The sequence below is a fragment of the Plectropomus leopardus genome, chromosome 17 (assembly GCF_008729295.1).
Source record: "Plectropomus leopardus isolate mb chromosome 17, YSFRI_Pleo_2.0, whole genome shotgun sequence".
NCBI lineage: Eukaryota > Metazoa > Chordata > Actinopteri > Perciformes > Serranidae > Plectropomus > Plectropomus leopardus.
Window position 1 is genome coordinate 26,627,317 of NC_056479.1, and position 16,315 is coordinate 26,643,631.

Genomic DNA, 16,315 nt, shown 5'->3' on the forward strand with positions numbered 1-16,315 from the left:
CCGATGCTAACAACAACATAGCTTGCTACGGCTTGTTATTGTGTCAATTAAACTTAACCCAAGTTGAAATCAGGCACTCCAAAACACGAGTTGCTGTTATATTTGAGTTTTCAACGAGCCTTTAGCAAAGCGACAGTTTCTTTAACCAACTAGCGCTCCAAATTAACGAGAGCATTAATTAGCTAACGGTACGGTGGTGCGTTTTCGAGCTTGGCCTGCAGCGGTTAGCGAAAGCCAGGTAACCTCCCTCGAGAAAAAGACTCCTCGCGTTAAATAACTACGTCTCCTTTCATAGAAGAGTGTCCTCAAAATGAGAGGTTCATACGGAGACAGAGACAGAGACCGTGGCCGTGACAGAGGGTAAGTAGCTAACGTGAAGGCTAACTGTTAGCATGCGAGCTAACGCTGCTGTTTTTATAGTAAACGGCTCTGGATCGATTGTTGCGAATAAAAGTGAACATAAAAAAAAACAGCTTTCTTAAATTGTGTGAAACTAGTTAAAAACAATTAAACAAGCAAAGTTTCCATTTAACAGGTGCATTGGTAAATACAAATGAAAGCGAATGATGAAAAAAAACATGAAGTAAAATAAAACAAGCTCGAAACTTGCTAGGGGTCAACACTAATAATGTGAAAAACATACCTGAAACCTGAAATTGGAAGCACAGTCTCACGGTTTTGATAGCCTTCTTGTTGGTTTAACAAGGTTATTGTCGTAATATACATCTCAATGTCTTTCTAGTAAACATGAAAGCAAAGTTTCGTTGCAGCAAACTTATATTTATAAAATGTAAACCTTTGCAAACTATATAATGAGACAGATTAGAAAATATTTTCTCTCACGTCATTGTGTTGAACTTTCACCCTTTGAAACCATGGTGAGTTTACTTTATTTCCTCTAAAAACATGGGAAGAATGCAGTGAGCAACTTAAGAAGAAATGACCCAGATATCAAGGAAGAAATTACCTAAAAGTGTGAGAAAAATACGAGATAAGATTAGCAAAAAAAAACAACAAAAAGAAAAACAAACAAAAAAAGAGAAACCACAAAACAAGAGAATAACGCAGGAAAACGTCCTAAAGGTTATAGTAATTCTATAAAATAATTTAAATATATATTTCGATGAACATTTTCCCCTAGCTTTTTAAAAAGTAATTTCCTAAATCTACTAATTTCTTGAGGTTTTGACCACATTTTGGTTAACAGTGATTGCATTATGTCCTGCCCTAAGTGAATTGTAATAAAGCTAGCAAACATTACACAACACGTGTCTCATCATATTGCAGCAGCCCTCGTTTCGGTTCCAGCAGAGGCGGCCCACCACCGGGGAGAAAGTTTGGGAACCCTGGGGAACGTTTACGAAAGAAGAGATGGGACCTGGATGAGCTTCCCAAATTTGAGAAAAACTTTTATACTGAACATGCAGAAGTGCAGCGAATGAGCCAGGTATTCCTGTGATATCACAGCCTGATCTTTGAAGCATCTACCTCATGTAGACATTTGATTTGGGCATCCAGATAGAGACTATATAAGCATGTCCAGCCCTCGTGATGTTTTCTGCTACCTTTTTTTTTAATAACGATTATTTCCTGTTAGTCTTTAGCTTAGGCCATAACAAGACGATAATGAGCACTCCAAACCAGTGTTGTTTGGTCTAGCGGGGGCCCAAAATCCAACTTTGGGGACATGTTTTTGGTAACATGATTGCATAGGCAACAGCAAGGGTCATTTTCAATAGGGGTCGACAGATATTGGTTTTTCAGGGCAGATACAATAGTGATTATTAGTAGATAATGAGACCAATAACAGATTTACGGAACTAATATGCATTTACAATAAAAATGAAAATCTTTCTGTCAAAATTTAGAATATGGAATATAACAAACTCCAACACAAAACTTTGTTTAAATACCTTTAGAAAATATGAAATTGAAACTGAAATGTTCAACATTATTTACAGCAAGTTTCCAGCAGCAACCTTTTTTAAGAAAGTACAGTGAAAATTTAAATGAAAAATGACAAAATAAAAATGCTTCCCTGAGATTTTACAAAGTCAACATTCCTCCCATGCTGACACTTTCTTTGCAGTTTTTAATTAATTATTTTGGCGGTCATTAAAATAAAGTGCCAGAACAGATATTTGGCAAAATGCCAAATACTGGCCCTAATAATCATCCAGGCCGATAATCTGTAAACACCTAATTTTCAAGATTGAGAGGTTATATGGGCTCACATTAAAGCTTATAAATTTAAAAAGTTTTCTATTTATATAAGTGAATGGTTGATATTCACCATAGAAAGATGAAAAATTACCAATTTTGATACAAATTTGGCAAGCAGACTTATTTTATTTTTTTGTCTTTGTGTGCATTTTATGGGTGATATTTTAAAATAAAAGCGAGCACCTCAATATCATCTTTTTACTTCACCCTTTGTCTCAGGATAATGCTGCCTGCAAAATCTCATACTTGGATGACTATTTATGCCATTGTTGTACACTGATATTTGCATTTGCATCATTTTACCAGTAGCATGTCCCAAAAGGGGGGCTTTGGCCCCTTAAGACCAAACAGCCCTGAGTTTGGTATGCTGGTGATCATCTTGTGATGGCCCAGAGTATAAACTAAAAATAATAAAGGTAGCATAAAAATCATATTAGAAAAATGCTATACACTGATGTTTAGTTTATATTAGTTTTACACACTCTGTTGTTGCCTTGTGCTTTCAGTATGATGTTGAGGAGTATTGCAGGAAGAAAGAAATCACTGTTCGAGGTTCAGGCTGCCCAAAGCCCATCACCAGCTTCAATCAGGCACAGTTTCCCCGTAAGCATATGCAGTCATGGATATCTACACATGCACAGCAACTACTAAACTAAATCTGTTACAGAAATGACCAGAATAAATATTTTGTATCTATCTACCTAGAGTATGTAATGGATGTGCTGATGCAGCAGAATTTTAAGGAGCCCACAGCCATTCAGGCACAAGGATTCCCTCTTGCCCTCAGCGGGAGAGACCTGGTGGGCATAGCTCAGACTGGCTCTGGGAAGACCTTATCGGTGAGACACGTGTCTTAAACCACCTGTAATTTCAAATAAATGAATGCATAACTTATTAATGAATCACACAGAAGCATAACCCACTAACCTTTTTCTGCAGTACCTTCTGCCTGCCATAGTGCACATCAATCATCAGCCCTACTTGGAGCGTGGAGATGGACCCATTGTATGTAATGAGAAAATAATTGCACAAATCACTGAGTAGTCTGCTTCGAGTTATCAGATTAGCTTAAGCACATTAAAAAATCTAATACATGAAATGGTGAGTTGTTGTGGAATTATATTTGTGCTTTGCAGTGCTTGGTTCTGGCCCCCACAAGAGAACTGGCGCAGCAGGTCCAGCAGGTGGCGTACGACTACGGAAAGTCATCCCGCATCAAAAGCACTTGTGTGTATGGGGGTGCTCCCAAGGGACCTCAAATCAGAGACCTGGAGAGAGGTCAGCAGTGTTTACTCTTTGGATTGATGCAGTTTTTGTAACATTACCAGGTATTTTTTCTCACTACAACTATACCTGCTATACTAAGTTTATCTCTCGTAGGTGTTGAGATCTGCATTGCTACTCCAGGTCGTCTGATAGACTTCCTTGAGGCTGGAAAGACCAACCTGCGACGCTGCACATACTTGGTTCTGGATGAAGCCGACCGCATGTTGGATATGGGTTTTGAACCACAGATTCGTAAGATTGTGGATCAGATCAGGGTAAAATGAATACATTTATATTCGTTTTTATTGAATATTAACCTTTTTATACAATATTAGTGTTTTTAGCAGCTTATGTGTCACATGTTAGTATGATGTTTTTCTTGATGAAGCAGTTGTTTTGGTGTCAGCCATTGCTTGTTTTTCTTCATTGTTTGTTTGCTCTTTGCCCAGCCTGACAGACAGACCCTGATGTGGAGTGCTACCTGGCCTAAAGAGGTCCGCCAGCTGGCAGAGGATTTTCTGAAAGACTATGTCCAAATCAATGTCGGAGCGCTGGAACTTAGCGCCAACCACAACATCCTTCAGATAGTTGATGTCTGTATGGAGAGTGAGAAGGACCACAAGTAAGTAGCTGGTCTCAAGCAGATCCTTCTTTTCCTGCTTTGTTTTAGTACAGTTTGTTTGAATTTTTTGTCTAGGGCCCTCTTCCTTTATGATATTCCTTCCTTTATTTGCCTTTCCTCTTTTCTTATTAACTTCATCTCTTTTCTTTCGTTAAATTTAATTGTCATGGCCTCTTTTTTAAATGAGGTAGCTTTACAATGTATAAATAGTACATAATATATAAAGATAGCTGGTAAAGATGAATACAAATAATTATAAATATATATATCTAGTAATTATGTTTTTGTCCTTTCTCAGGTTGATCCAGCTGATGGAGGAGATTATGGCTGAGAAAGAGAACAAGACCATCATTTTTGTGGAGACCAAGAAACGATGTGACGATCTCACACGCAGGATGAGACGTGATGGGTGAGTAAAACTGGATTCTTTACAGTTTGGTCTGTACAGTTTTTATGCATGAACATATTCATCACGTCCTGTATCTGACCCAAAAGTTCTGGGAACAGAGTGGACTGCATTTCCTTTCAGGGATAGCAAATGGATCACTAAAGATACAGTATGCAGTATTTTCAGAAAACATAATGTATAGACTCACTCACAAGTTTTCCTTCTCAGTCATCAGTTATGACCCACAAGAATCCTGCGTAAAAAAAACAGATATTAACTGGTCAAATCAACATGTATGTGACAGATTGCTTTTCTTTTTTCTAGGTGGCCTGCAATGTGTATTCATGGCGACAAGAGCCAGCCAGAAAGAGACTGGGTGTTAACAGGTACAAGAAACGCACTGACAGTCAAACAACAGTGACATATAGAACTGTTTGGCGGCTTTCCATTAACCCTCGAATTACACAAATTAAAACTGCAAATATAAAATACACCTGGAAACACGTCAGTTTCAAAGAAACTCACATTTATTGCAAAAAAGTTTTTACACTTGCATGAGGTGGTATTTCAGGTGATTCAAAAAAGCCATATTTTGCAAAATTGCTCCCCCAGGTATATTTCAGCAGGAGCTACAAGAGCTGTTATTGTATTGCATAACTCTTCAAAAGTTGAACGGATCATTCAGAAGTTTTGAAGCCACAATTCCTCTGTGAAATCCTGGACTATCACCTCTTAGAAATCCCTCATACATGGCCGCTCCCATGTATAAGGGGCTTGCCTTTTCATTATTGCTTGCATAACATGCCCACATTGTCTTCATTTGGCAATAATGACAGCTAGTACGGTGGCTGCAATAGAAATAAACCTGTTAATGTTTGAACATCCATCACCATGTTTCTTGGAAGGATATCACAAGAGAAGCTGCAGAACATCACTCAGTGGAAACGCAGTTGTCTCACAATTGTGTTTTATTGACATTTCAAAAATATAGTTTGGTTTTTGCACAGATCTGTAATGGAAACCCGCTTATTGTTTCCTTTTCTCCTCTGTTTTCTCTTTGAAAATGACGATCAGCGTCTGTTCTTTGTCTCGTGTTGCAGAGTTCCGTAGTGGCAAAGCTCCCATCCTCATCGCTACTGACGTGGCCTCGCGTGGTTTGGGTATGTCCTGTGTGCTAAAGTGCAAGTGCAAAATTTCCTCAGTGTAAACACACACTGATTCAAGATATCTGACCATTTAATATATTGAATAATGATAACAACACTAGTCATTTGATCAGATGCTTCACTGCATGTTTATTTAAAGTAGATTTGTTATCAAAAGTCAACCACATACATATACTTCTCTTCCAAAGAACATATGATGCTTCTCAGATAAAATGAGTATCTAAGAAGTTTATCATATTTGAAGGTTTCTTGTGAAGATTTAAGCCCTTTTTGCTCTATTGAATTACACAGAAAAACACTGAATGTAGGAATGATGTTGAATAAAGTGTGAAGATGTAAGGGGTGAGGCTGGTAAAGCACCCCCTTACAGGATGGCAGTCAAACTTTAACCTAATTCTATGTTCATTTGTTTTCTTTTCATTTTGTTTTTCTTTGTTTTGTTTTGTTTTTTTTGTTTCCAAGTCTCTCCTCCGGCAACTAGAAGCAGACAGGCCCTCGGGAGCCTGCAGCCGGACCTAGGCATGACAAATCGAAAGCTGACTTGGGGAGAGAGACGGCCTGATTAATCAGTCCCAGACACAGCCATCTCTGCTGAAAACCTAGAACAGAGCCCACAAACAAAACTCTCCCCCCTTTTCCAGGACACTGGCTGCCTGGGCGACGAGGGGGGGGCGAGCGAGCGCGGGGTGCTGCTGGGCTTCCAAATTTGATCCTAGGGTCGGGGGCGGCTGTCAGGTGAGAGGGCGAAGAGGGGGGTATGGAAGAGGGTGGGCTCCCTTCAGCCATGCCATCATCACAGTGACGCACCACAACATTTGCTGATTAAATTAACTCAGAGACTTTTTATCAAAGATTCAATATCATTTATTCTGATGCGATATGGATTAAGAAAATGTGCATTGCACAGTCCTTGATATAAACTTAGGACAGCAAAATTTTTACCTAAATTGGCCCTGCAGATAATACAGTTTGATAAATGACACTCAAGTTTTGCGAAGCCGAGATACAGTGGTGCATCACAAGAAGACAGAAAAAGAGACAACTGCCAGGAAGTGAGGGTGGAAAGCAGCCAAAGCCGGGCATGGACGGCTATGCTGGAGGCTCCCCTCTGAACTGCCCCCTGATGCCAGCCCCTGACACCCCCCACCACTGGCTGTGCCGGCCGGCCTCTCCCTCTGCGGACGTCATGTCTGGTCCTGGCTGGCAGGAGTCCTGGCCTGGAGGAGCCACCTCTCTATAAACGATTTCCCTCCCTTTCGATCCTCTTCCTTTCTTTCAGTCCTTTCTCTTGCTCTGCCTCACACTCATCATCTCTCTTTTACTGCTGTCATTTTCTGTCACCCCCTTCTTTTGCTAATTTCTTAAATGTTTCCTTCTTTCTCTCATTCATCTCTTTTCTCTACCTCCTTTTACCACCCGAAACCTTTTAACTTCCTATTCTGATCCTCTATAACCTTCTTGTTTGTTTCTTTTAACCATTGCTGACCCCTGTCCTCCTTGTCCTTTACCCCTGTCCCCAAATCTACTGTCCGTCCTGCTTTTTCCAATCCCCCTCGTCTCTTAACACGTAAAACATTTTTTTTTTGTGAACATCATACCAGACCACCAGTCCAGCCTGTAAATAACTCACCAGCTCATGGATCTTGCTAAATCCCTCCATGAGGACTAGCACAAACTGTCAGGACTCCCTGGCAGAGACCACTCTCAGATCCCTCTTACAGAAAACGTCCACAAGGCTTCTCCTCAAAGTCTGTTTCTTGTTACTGAACTTGAAAAGCTGGCCTCGTTGATATCACTGCCATTGGAAGTGACCTGGAAGGCATTTGGAACAAGCAACACCAATCAAAGACCTTAAGAAAATCTCCCACATCCACAGCTCTACATTGCGATAAAAAGTTATTTGTCACTGCCAGAATATGTCGTTCTTACAAGGACTCGAAGGGGATCTTCTGTATTTCTCAAACTGGACCAATGTTTTTATGTTGGAGCAACAGTTCTAAAATGTGTGCGGTGCTGAGAGAGGGCTGCAGCTGGTGGTGGTGAAAAAGGCTGCACTGTAAACACTTTGGACAGGTGCGCCCCATCAATTTACACTGACTAAAAGTGCTTGTCTTTGCTAGCAACAGGCTGAGATTGCTATTATGAGTGTCTGACAACATCACAACAGGTAGAAAACAACAGAAATGTCAGTGAGAGTTGAGGAGAGGATAATAATAACTACTGTCATTTTTCAATCCAAGTGGAGTCTCACATGCAGACAAAATCACACAGAAAACTGGCCATAAATGATAGACATTTCCCACTTCTGTTGGCAAACCAAATAGATGCTATTATGATACTATTATATGTTCATTGTGTTTCACTCTAAGACTCTAAAAAAGTCTGTTCCCCTCTAAAAAGTTTATTTTTCCCAACATTTGTAGTAGATAATCTGAAGTCACTTAATGTTACAATAAACAAACAATTTTGGTTATTAGAAAATTGATCCTAAACTTAATTCTGAGTGGCATTAAAAAAAGTCTTAAAAGGTCTTAAATCTACCTTGCCTTAAGCTGTTTCAAAAATTGTTGTTTCCACGAGTCACTAAGAAACAAAAACATGCGAAAATATGGTCCAGGTTGAGAAATACCCGAGTTTACAGACCCTTGAGAGTTCCATTAAAGAGTCCAGTAAAGGAGGCTCCACATGTACAGAAACAGCATAAAATCAGCAGTAGTGTCTCCAGGCTGAATGACAGGAAGAGGCACAGATTAGACTAGAGTAGGACCCGCATCCTAACTGGAGCTCTGGCCCAGACAGTTTCCAGCTTTGGGAGTGTTGTGGAGGAGTGGCGAGGTGGGAGAAGGGACTCCTTCAGTCCTGTGCGCTCTCCTCCTACCCCTGCAGACCTCCCAGGACTGGTGATGGGTGGGGGGGACAGAGGGGTAACTTTGTAAACCATCACTAAATCTCTCATACAGGGTAAGTACTGAACCTCAATCCCCCTTCCCCCTTTTCCCTATTTTCTCCTCCGCCAGCCTTCATCATTAAGCTTCCAAAATAAGAATTGTTATTCCTCTAATCAGCAGTGTTTTCGGAGCCCTTTGTCAACTGTAATGAGAAACAGACCTTTAATTGGTTTTAAACAGATTTTTTCTTTTTTCCCCGAAAAGAAATTACTTTTTTTATTTTTATTCTTAAACCATTAATCAGCAATACTTGATCTGGCTCTTAAACAAGGATCACAAATTTTATGCTCTCTTACCCCTTAATATTAGTTCTTTGCTTAATACTCTTTGGCAAGCACAGCAACTTTTTTTTCATCACAAATTTCAGTCGATCTTTATTTGCATGTATGCAAGAACTTTATTATTTATAATTATTTGAGCGCAGTTGTGTTATTGGCATGGTAAGTAAATTAATTTTCTAATTCTACATTGTACAAATAGTTGATCCTCAGCAGGTAAGTGAGAATGATGGGTGTCTTGCAGGTATTGTCTGTCTAAATGTTCCCAAAGCACAAAACTTAAAATTCATGAATGGAGTTAAGTAATTTCTCAACCAGTGTAAATTTTGTTCTGACTTTTATTTTTGTCTTTTCCACCCCTGTAACTGATCCCATCACACCACCCCTTCTCTGCCACTGCTGCTTCAAAATATCAAGACGTGGAGGATGTCAAGTTTGTCATCAATTATGACTATCCCAACTCATCGGAGGACTACATCCATCGCATCGGCCGTACGGCCCGCAGCACCAACAAAGGCACAGCCTACACCTTCTTCACTCCGGGAAACCTCCGCCAGGCCCGCGAGCTGATCCGGGTGCTGGAAGAGGCCCGACAGGCTATCAATCCAAAACTGCTGCAGCTGGTTGATACTGGACGTGGAGGAGGCGGAGGAGGTAAGGGACACTTTTATTTAATGTATGGAATTCTCGTATTTGTCCTTCCTTATATCTTAAGTAAAAACTTTTAAATTGGGGTTGTATGAGGTACTTGTCAGTGTGTTACCTAGAGTAGATGTCAGTTGGCGTCCCTCCAGTTTGGAGAAGCAGACAGGAGTACCGCCACAAAAACTAAGCAGTGTGCTGCTGTGGATGGGGGCAGCAGCAAAGCATGTTTAAGCCGCCTAAAAAAAAAATTAATATCAGTTTAGGTGTACACTATGTTGAGAATATTTGTACCGCGGGTCCTGTGGTTTGACAGAGTTGGTATGCTTTTTAGAAAATATTGCAAGTTTCAGGCGTGTGGGCTTTGACAAAGCAGCTCTCTGAATAAATTTTAAACTTAGAGAGAAATATTGCGCAATAGTCCACCCTCCACCTTCTCTCTGCGTCTCTCACACAGAAAGCAGCTTTTTCGTCAGCTTTTGTTTTTCAGCTTTTGGCCAGGAAAATAGGTTATAATCCAACGTTTTAATTAATAATTTTAATTTAATGTCCAGTTAAAATATTTCCCCCTGCAACCATGTAGGCCTACCAACTAGAAGTCACTGCATGCATAAGCGTTAACAAATGTTCTAAATACAGTAAAATATTGAGTTCACTTCAACCTATTTGAGCAGTTATAGTATTACATGGGGACCTCGTGTGACTTCAAAATCATGTCTGTATTTATACTAAGTCTAAGTCACTGACATGATGGAGACAAATACAGGCATGGCAGATTTGCACAGGATTAAGACACACAGACAGCCTCTGCAAGTGTTACAAATCACCAGGGGTCCCCAGGTAATACTAGTACCATGTGAATAGAGCCTTAAACTGTTACTGATTTTTTTAGTTGGCAAGAATATTTTTTGCTGCTGCCATCACTGTCCACAGCAGCACGTTGCTTCGTCTATGTGGTGGTACTCCTGACTACATCCTCAAATTGGGGTCGTGTCGACTGTCACATTCTGTGTATAATATGGATAAGTACCTCATATAACCCCACTTCAAAAAATCTAAACTATCTCTTCTTTAACCTAATTTGAAACACAGTTGATGATGTTTGAGAAGAGTTAGTGTTTTATCCCCATAAAGAAAAAGTAGCTGGTCTGATGTTCTCTGTTTGTCCTCCCTCTCTCTCTCACTTTTTTCCTTTTCTGTGTCCAGGTGGCCGTCCCCGTTTCCGTGGCAGCTCCAATTCCAACAACCCCAACCTCATGTACCAGGACGAGTGTGACAGGCGAATGCGTTCTGTGGGTGGCGGTGGCAGCAACAAGGACAGCCGCGGCAGCGGCGGCAGCTACAGCCGTGACAGCCGAGATAGCCGCAGAGGAAGCAGCCGGGATGGGGAGCGCTCCTCCTCATCTTCCTCCTCCTCTTACAGAGACCGCAGCAGCAGGGATGGAGGACGCAGCTACAGCTCCAGCTCCAACTCATACGACCAGTACCAGAACAACAACGGCAACAGCAGCAGCAGCCAGTACAGCAGCTCCAGGGGCAGCTCCGGGTCAGGGGGCAGCGGAGTTGGGCCGACCCCACCTTCCTCGTCAGGGCCCCAGCCTTTAATGGCTCAGCAGTTCAACCCTCCACAGCCCATGATGGGCCTCATGGGGCACTCACCGTTCCAGTTTGCTCCTCCACCGCCACCGCCTTCATCGGGCAGAAAGTAATGTGATCCGTGCACACACTACACGCAGTCACACAGACACTTAAAATTAGTGACAGGGATCGAACCCTGTGCAGTGGACCACTGTAACAACATCTCCGTTATGAGCTTTGCGCTGTGCATTAAAGTTCTTAATTTCTTCAACATCGACTTATTTAGATTGGTCCAACGTTTTAGTGGTCAATGCCTTTTGTTTTTGACTTTCTCTTTAAAGTCAAATTATTTAGCATTAATTATTTAGTTTGACAGAAGCTTGTGTGAGTCATGTGACAAAGTTCAGTGTTCTTGAAAAACAACTTTTTGTACAAACATGATGTTTTTGTATCGTGAGCTGCTACAGTGGGTTTGAAGAGCATCGTTTTTCCACTTTAGGTGTATCAAAGGTAGCTGCAGACGTTAGTTCTTGTATATTGGCTTATTTCTGTTTTAGGTTTATTATCTTAGTTTGTTTTTGTGAGTTTGAGCCCCAAAACCAGAAAAACAAGAAGATTCTGGTGGATCTTGACCAAAACTAGGGCTTAAAGCATATTTTTCCTTCATTAGTTATTAATTTCGGCCATGTTGAAGCAACTTTGCAGGCGCTTTGTGTAGCCATGGCAGCAGTTAAAGTCACATGCATATAAATAAGCTTTTCCTTCACATTTCCAAATTCATGTGGTTTGAAATCTCTTGCGACCCACCACAGATTACCCTTTTTTTTGTTAACTACCAGTATGAGCAAGTCTTTGCAGCAGTGATGATTGAAGTTTTCCTAGCAAATAGGTCATTTTTACAGTTTAATAAAGCTCTTCAATGTATCATTATGTACTCTTTGAATCATTGATGCTGGAGGATGACGGTAGCTTTAGGTGTGTAGTTTCTGTGTGGTGAGAGGTAAAACTTGTTGAGCAACAAAAATGATTGCACTTCAGGTCACCAAGAAAAAAAACTTTATTACCCATTTGGAATATTTTACCAGTGTTATGCTCTTGCACATTGCACAACTCAAATGTACACAAGAGGACCGCCGTCATTGGTATTTACAAAGCAGTCGAATTGGAGATTAGTGCAGCGGAATGTGATCGAGAGCCTGTGGGGGGGAGGAAGTGATCAGCGTGGCTCACATGCATCGCAGACTGTAGAAACAAGTTGAACATGTTTGAGAGAAACTGTGTGCTCGAAACACTCAGGTTAATCTCAGATTGCATGTGCTCAAGTTTTCCATATTCACCCAATAAATGCTGAAATATTAACTTAAATCACAAGCTAAAGAAAAGATTAGTCAAAATTCAACTCATACCCTATTGAAAATGCTTTGAATATATTAATTTAAGGTTAGTCCGTAGCTGATCTGTATCCCAGACAAACATAATATATCTGTAACAGATGAGAAAAACAAACTCACAAGTAGTTAAATGTCAGAACTGCAAAATAGGCACATATGGCAGATGATACACAACTCTGATGTTACAGTAATTTTTTTAACACAAGATGAGGAAAAGACAGAAAAACAGTACAATCAAAAAATCATTCTCTGTGCAAATCAAAAAGTGGACTCTGTCATCATTCATCACAAAACACACCACAAAACGTTGATTAAGTATAGCTTTGTCTTGCTAACTAAAATGAGCTGTGTCTATGTAATTCTTACATCCTTTCTCTCTTTGTGTGCTGGATTTTGCAAACATTGTGACCCATGTTGGAAGTGCATGCAGAAGTGAGGGTAAACGCAACTGAAAATTGATTAAAACTGACTTTGTTCCCCAAATTGGAAAAACATCAAGGAAACCAAATGAGCGACTATGCGCACATTTGATGTAGTTTTCTTCCTTTGGAGCACTGTCTGTTAAACGATACAAGTCTGCAACAGCTTTTGCAGGTTTGTTTTGAAGCCGCCACACACAGCAGACTAGACCTAGACGCACATTTAGAGCAAAGCATACGCACGTGACACTGAGCATGAGCGTAATCCAAGGAAAAGAATCGATACCAATCAAAGAAAGTACTATGTGTTTACAAAGGAAATCGGGCGTATGCAGTGTTGAGTTGGAAAGTTGGTTTAGGAAGTCTGAAAGCAGAGTCTGTCAGGTTGTGGTTGGTTTAAATGCTATAGGTTCCCCCACGTCTCTGGGGGAGGAAATTGTTCTAGACTGCCGCTCTCGCTGTGCTGCTGCTCTCCCATGGTGAAGGTTAATCTGTACTGCAGCTGCACTTTCTCCTAAAACACAAGGGATGAGAAAGGTGGATTGAATTATGGTTAAACATCCAGAGAGCCTCTGTGCTAATATCACTGTCATGAGTCAGAAGAACTACTCAGAGAGAAAAGACAGGGATCCCTACCGACTTAAAACAGCCAATACAGTCTGTGTGACTTTCACAGTTCACTTCCAGGTGCAGTAAAGTTTTTAGTAGCATTATTCTCTCCTCAGTCGTTTTGTTATTACAAGTGGTATGATTTCTTCTACATGATTTTGTCACTTTTATAGAACATATCTTTGAGGAGGTTTTCACGACGACAGTTCTTGCATGAAACGTTAACTTTTGTCGCGGTTTGGCCTTTCTTTCACATGACAACAGTGTTTTAGGGGCCTGAAAACACACTTTTGAAACTGGGTTCCAGAGGGCAATTTTTTGAAAAGGCCACCCCTTCTGTCGTATGGATCCTGTGAAGACAGTGACGTCATGGACGCACTTCCCAAAGGCATGTGGTGTTCTTCTATGGTGTGTCATTACAAAGTTACACCCCCAGCTGCTGGCCTGGCATCATGCAAACTACAGTGGTTTTGGTTGTTTTTGCAGATCCGTGTACACAAGGATCATTTTCATAATGTTATCTTATGAATGCAGATTTTTTAAAAACATAAAGGAAATACTTTTCCATTTTAGTTGGCTTGTCTTACTTTTCGCCCACGTTATGACCTGTTCAACAAGTTAATGTGGAGTTGGACACACCCTAAATGCACCAACGCTGTGAACCTCAGACCATGTGCTATAGATCATTAAATAGGGTCCAAATGGTAGCTTAGTGGGTTTTTTTTAAGAGGAGACCTTGAATGTCTAGATAAAATCTTGGCTTACCTTGTTTGGGTTTGCCAGCAGCAGGATCTGTGTGACAGCAGCAGGTGGAAGGATGGGGTTAAAAGCCGGGAGCTCTGTCCCTGATGGGGGCTGCAGCTTCACTGCCATCGACTAGAGATGAAAAACAATCAACATTCTTTCTTTACTGAGATGGTAAAACCAGCTGTAGCGGTTTAATGACAATGTCTTGAACCTTATATGTACAGTTCTCTTATCAAGAGCAATCTGGTCGACTGAATGTAAAGGGAGACGAAAGCCTTGAACTCTAACTGCTGACCTTTGGAGCCGTGGTCTGGAAGTTTATGTCACTGACGGGCACAGGAGCAGATGACAACATAGAGATGATCACCACCAGCACATCAGGACGAGACGGAGGCGAGTCGCGAGCAAAGTGAAAGAGAACCCTCAGACTGTGTCCGTCAAACACAGTCACGGGTAACAGACTACCTGGAGAGAGAGGAGGAGGAGGAGGAGAGCATGTCGTAAATCTGTACTCTCAGGTGCACTGAAGCGGGAAGCCATTAAGTTCACCTACTGGGCTTAATGGATTCTAGCGGTACAAAAACATCAGTCAGGGTGACTTCTGGAGGAGGAGGAGTCTCAGCGTGAGTGGGAGACATGTCCAACAACGTTGCTGCAAGGCTGGGCTGAGAGTTGAGGAGAGGTGCGGGTTGTTCAGCAGTGAAGGTTGGGATGGGGTTCGGGGTAATGCCGGACCCAGACTTGCTCTGGAGATCTCTCAGAGTCGGTTTGCACTGCTGCTTGTCCCTGAAAGCAGAGAGATTGACATTGCATCTGTAGGTGGGTTTCCATTACGGATCTGCACAAAACTGAGGTGATGAATTGTGAGATGATTGCGTTTCCATGGAGTGATGTTCTGCCACTTCTCCTCTGGCAGTTATATTCCAAGAAGCATGGCGATGGATGTTCAAAACATTAGCAGGTTTATTTCTATTGCACTCGCTGTCATTATTTCCAATCGAAGGCTATGTCGGCGTGTTGTGGAGCGATAATGGAAAGGCAAATCCCTTTTATGTTGGAGCTGCCACGTATGAGGGATATCTGGGAGGTCACGATTTCACAGAGAAATTGTGGATTCAAAACCTTCAGATGATCTGCTCAACTTTTGAAGAGTTATGTGATGCAATAACACCTCTTGTAGCACTGACTGCATCATGCCAGAGGGAGCCAGTTCTGACCGACAAGCGCATACTGCAGTGGTAACGTGACAGCGTTAGAATCATGTCATAAATACCATTTGACCTGCAGGCCCTCTGGAGGCAGGGACTGCTGCATCAGTGTCTTCCCCAGCAGGTCCAGCTCGTCCAGGGCCGAGTTCCCGGGGGTGGAGCCAGACGAGAGGGGCTGAGAGTGGGAGGCTGGGTCTGGACTCAGGAGGAGACTGGGTGCTGCTGGGAGGTCTGCATCTATGCTGTCAGAGGACTGGAGGTAAAAAGTGGGTGCATAAGAACATTATGATGTCTCCGTGATTAAACTGTAGCTTTTGAATTTCAAAGAGAAGTTTGAGAAATGAGGTCAGCTTCACAGTTCTTCATGAGAAACAAACCTTCCCTCCGCTCACCTGGAAGGAGTCCCAGGCTGTGGAGTCCTCAGGCTGTGACGGAGGGTTGGAGGTGTGCGTACCTTCACTTAAACCTGCGGGGTACACAAAGAGTGGCAATAGTAAGATTTAGGACTGAGGTTCAATTTCTCGAGAGCTCGCAACAATCACAGTCAATATCTCGCATGTAGCTTATTGTAGAGACGTGCTGTTACCGAGTGACATGAGCTCATCGTCGAGCAGACTGATCCCCATCTCTTGCGAGGGGGCGTTGAGGCTGTCTGTCGGAGTGGGGAACTCTGGGAAGGACGGAGGCGACTGTGGCGATGTGTCCAGTCCTGACAGATCTAGCAGTGCTGTCCCTCCTGTAAGAAATAGTTTGACTCATTTCAAATGGACTAAAACAAAAACTTTTTGATCTATAAATGTTGCTGTTAAATCTACAACCATCTGTTGAGA

At 41.8% G+C, this 16,315-nt stretch overlaps 2 protein-coding genes across 2 annotated transcripts in view; one reads left to right on the forward strand and one right to left on the reverse strand.

Moving 5' to 3' along the window:
- On the forward strand, positions 1–12,035 carry LOC121956193 (probable ATP-dependent RNA helicase DDX17). Its single transcript, XM_042504329.1, has 13 exons — positions 1–360; positions 1,288–1,447; positions 2,730–2,826; positions 2,929–3,062; positions 3,163–3,228; positions 3,360–3,501; positions 3,604–3,764; positions 3,939–4,111; positions 4,410–4,520; positions 4,824–4,885; positions 5,600–5,659; positions 9,309–9,545; positions 10,740–12,035. The coding sequence occupies exons 1-13, from the start codon at positions 311–313 to the stop codon at positions 11,240–11,242; spliced, it is 1,956 nt and encodes a 651-aa protein (XP_042360263.1). The 5' UTR covers positions 1–310; the 3' UTR covers positions 11,243–12,035.
- LOC121956192 (ADP-ribosylation factor-binding protein GGA1-like) overlaps positions 11,820–16,315 on the reverse strand; it is a 10,924-nt gene continuing 6,428 nt past the window's right edge. The window contains exons 11-17 of the mRNA XM_042504328.1: positions 16,072–16,221; positions 15,878–15,951; positions 15,551–15,738; positions 14,831–15,063; positions 14,573–14,742; positions 14,296–14,406; positions 11,820–13,435 (exon numbers count right to left, since the gene is read on the reverse strand). Coding sequence (XP_042360262.1) covers positions 13,325–13,435; positions 14,296–14,406; positions 14,573–14,742; positions 14,831–15,063; positions 15,551–15,738; positions 15,878–15,951; positions 16,072–16,221 — 1,037 coding nt within the window. The 3' untranslated portion in view covers positions 11,820–13,324. The remainder of the gene's footprint in view (positions 13,436–14,295; positions 14,407–14,572; positions 14,743–14,830; positions 15,064–15,550; positions 15,739–15,877; positions 15,952–16,071; positions 16,222–16,315) is intronic.

Coding starts and splice junctions, on each gene's coding strand:
- LOC121956193 (XM_042504329.1), top strand. CDS start 311: ATGAGAGGTTCATACGGAGACAGAGACAGAGACCGTGGCCGTGACAGA. Junction 4,112..4,409: donor GAGAGTGAGAAGGACCACAA/GTAAGTAGCTGG, acceptor GTCCTTTCTCAG/GTTGATCCAGCTGATGGAGG. Junction 4,521..4,823: donor CGCAGGATGAGACGTGATGG/GTGAGTAAAACT, acceptor TCTTTTTTCTAG/GTGGCCTGCAATGTGTATTC.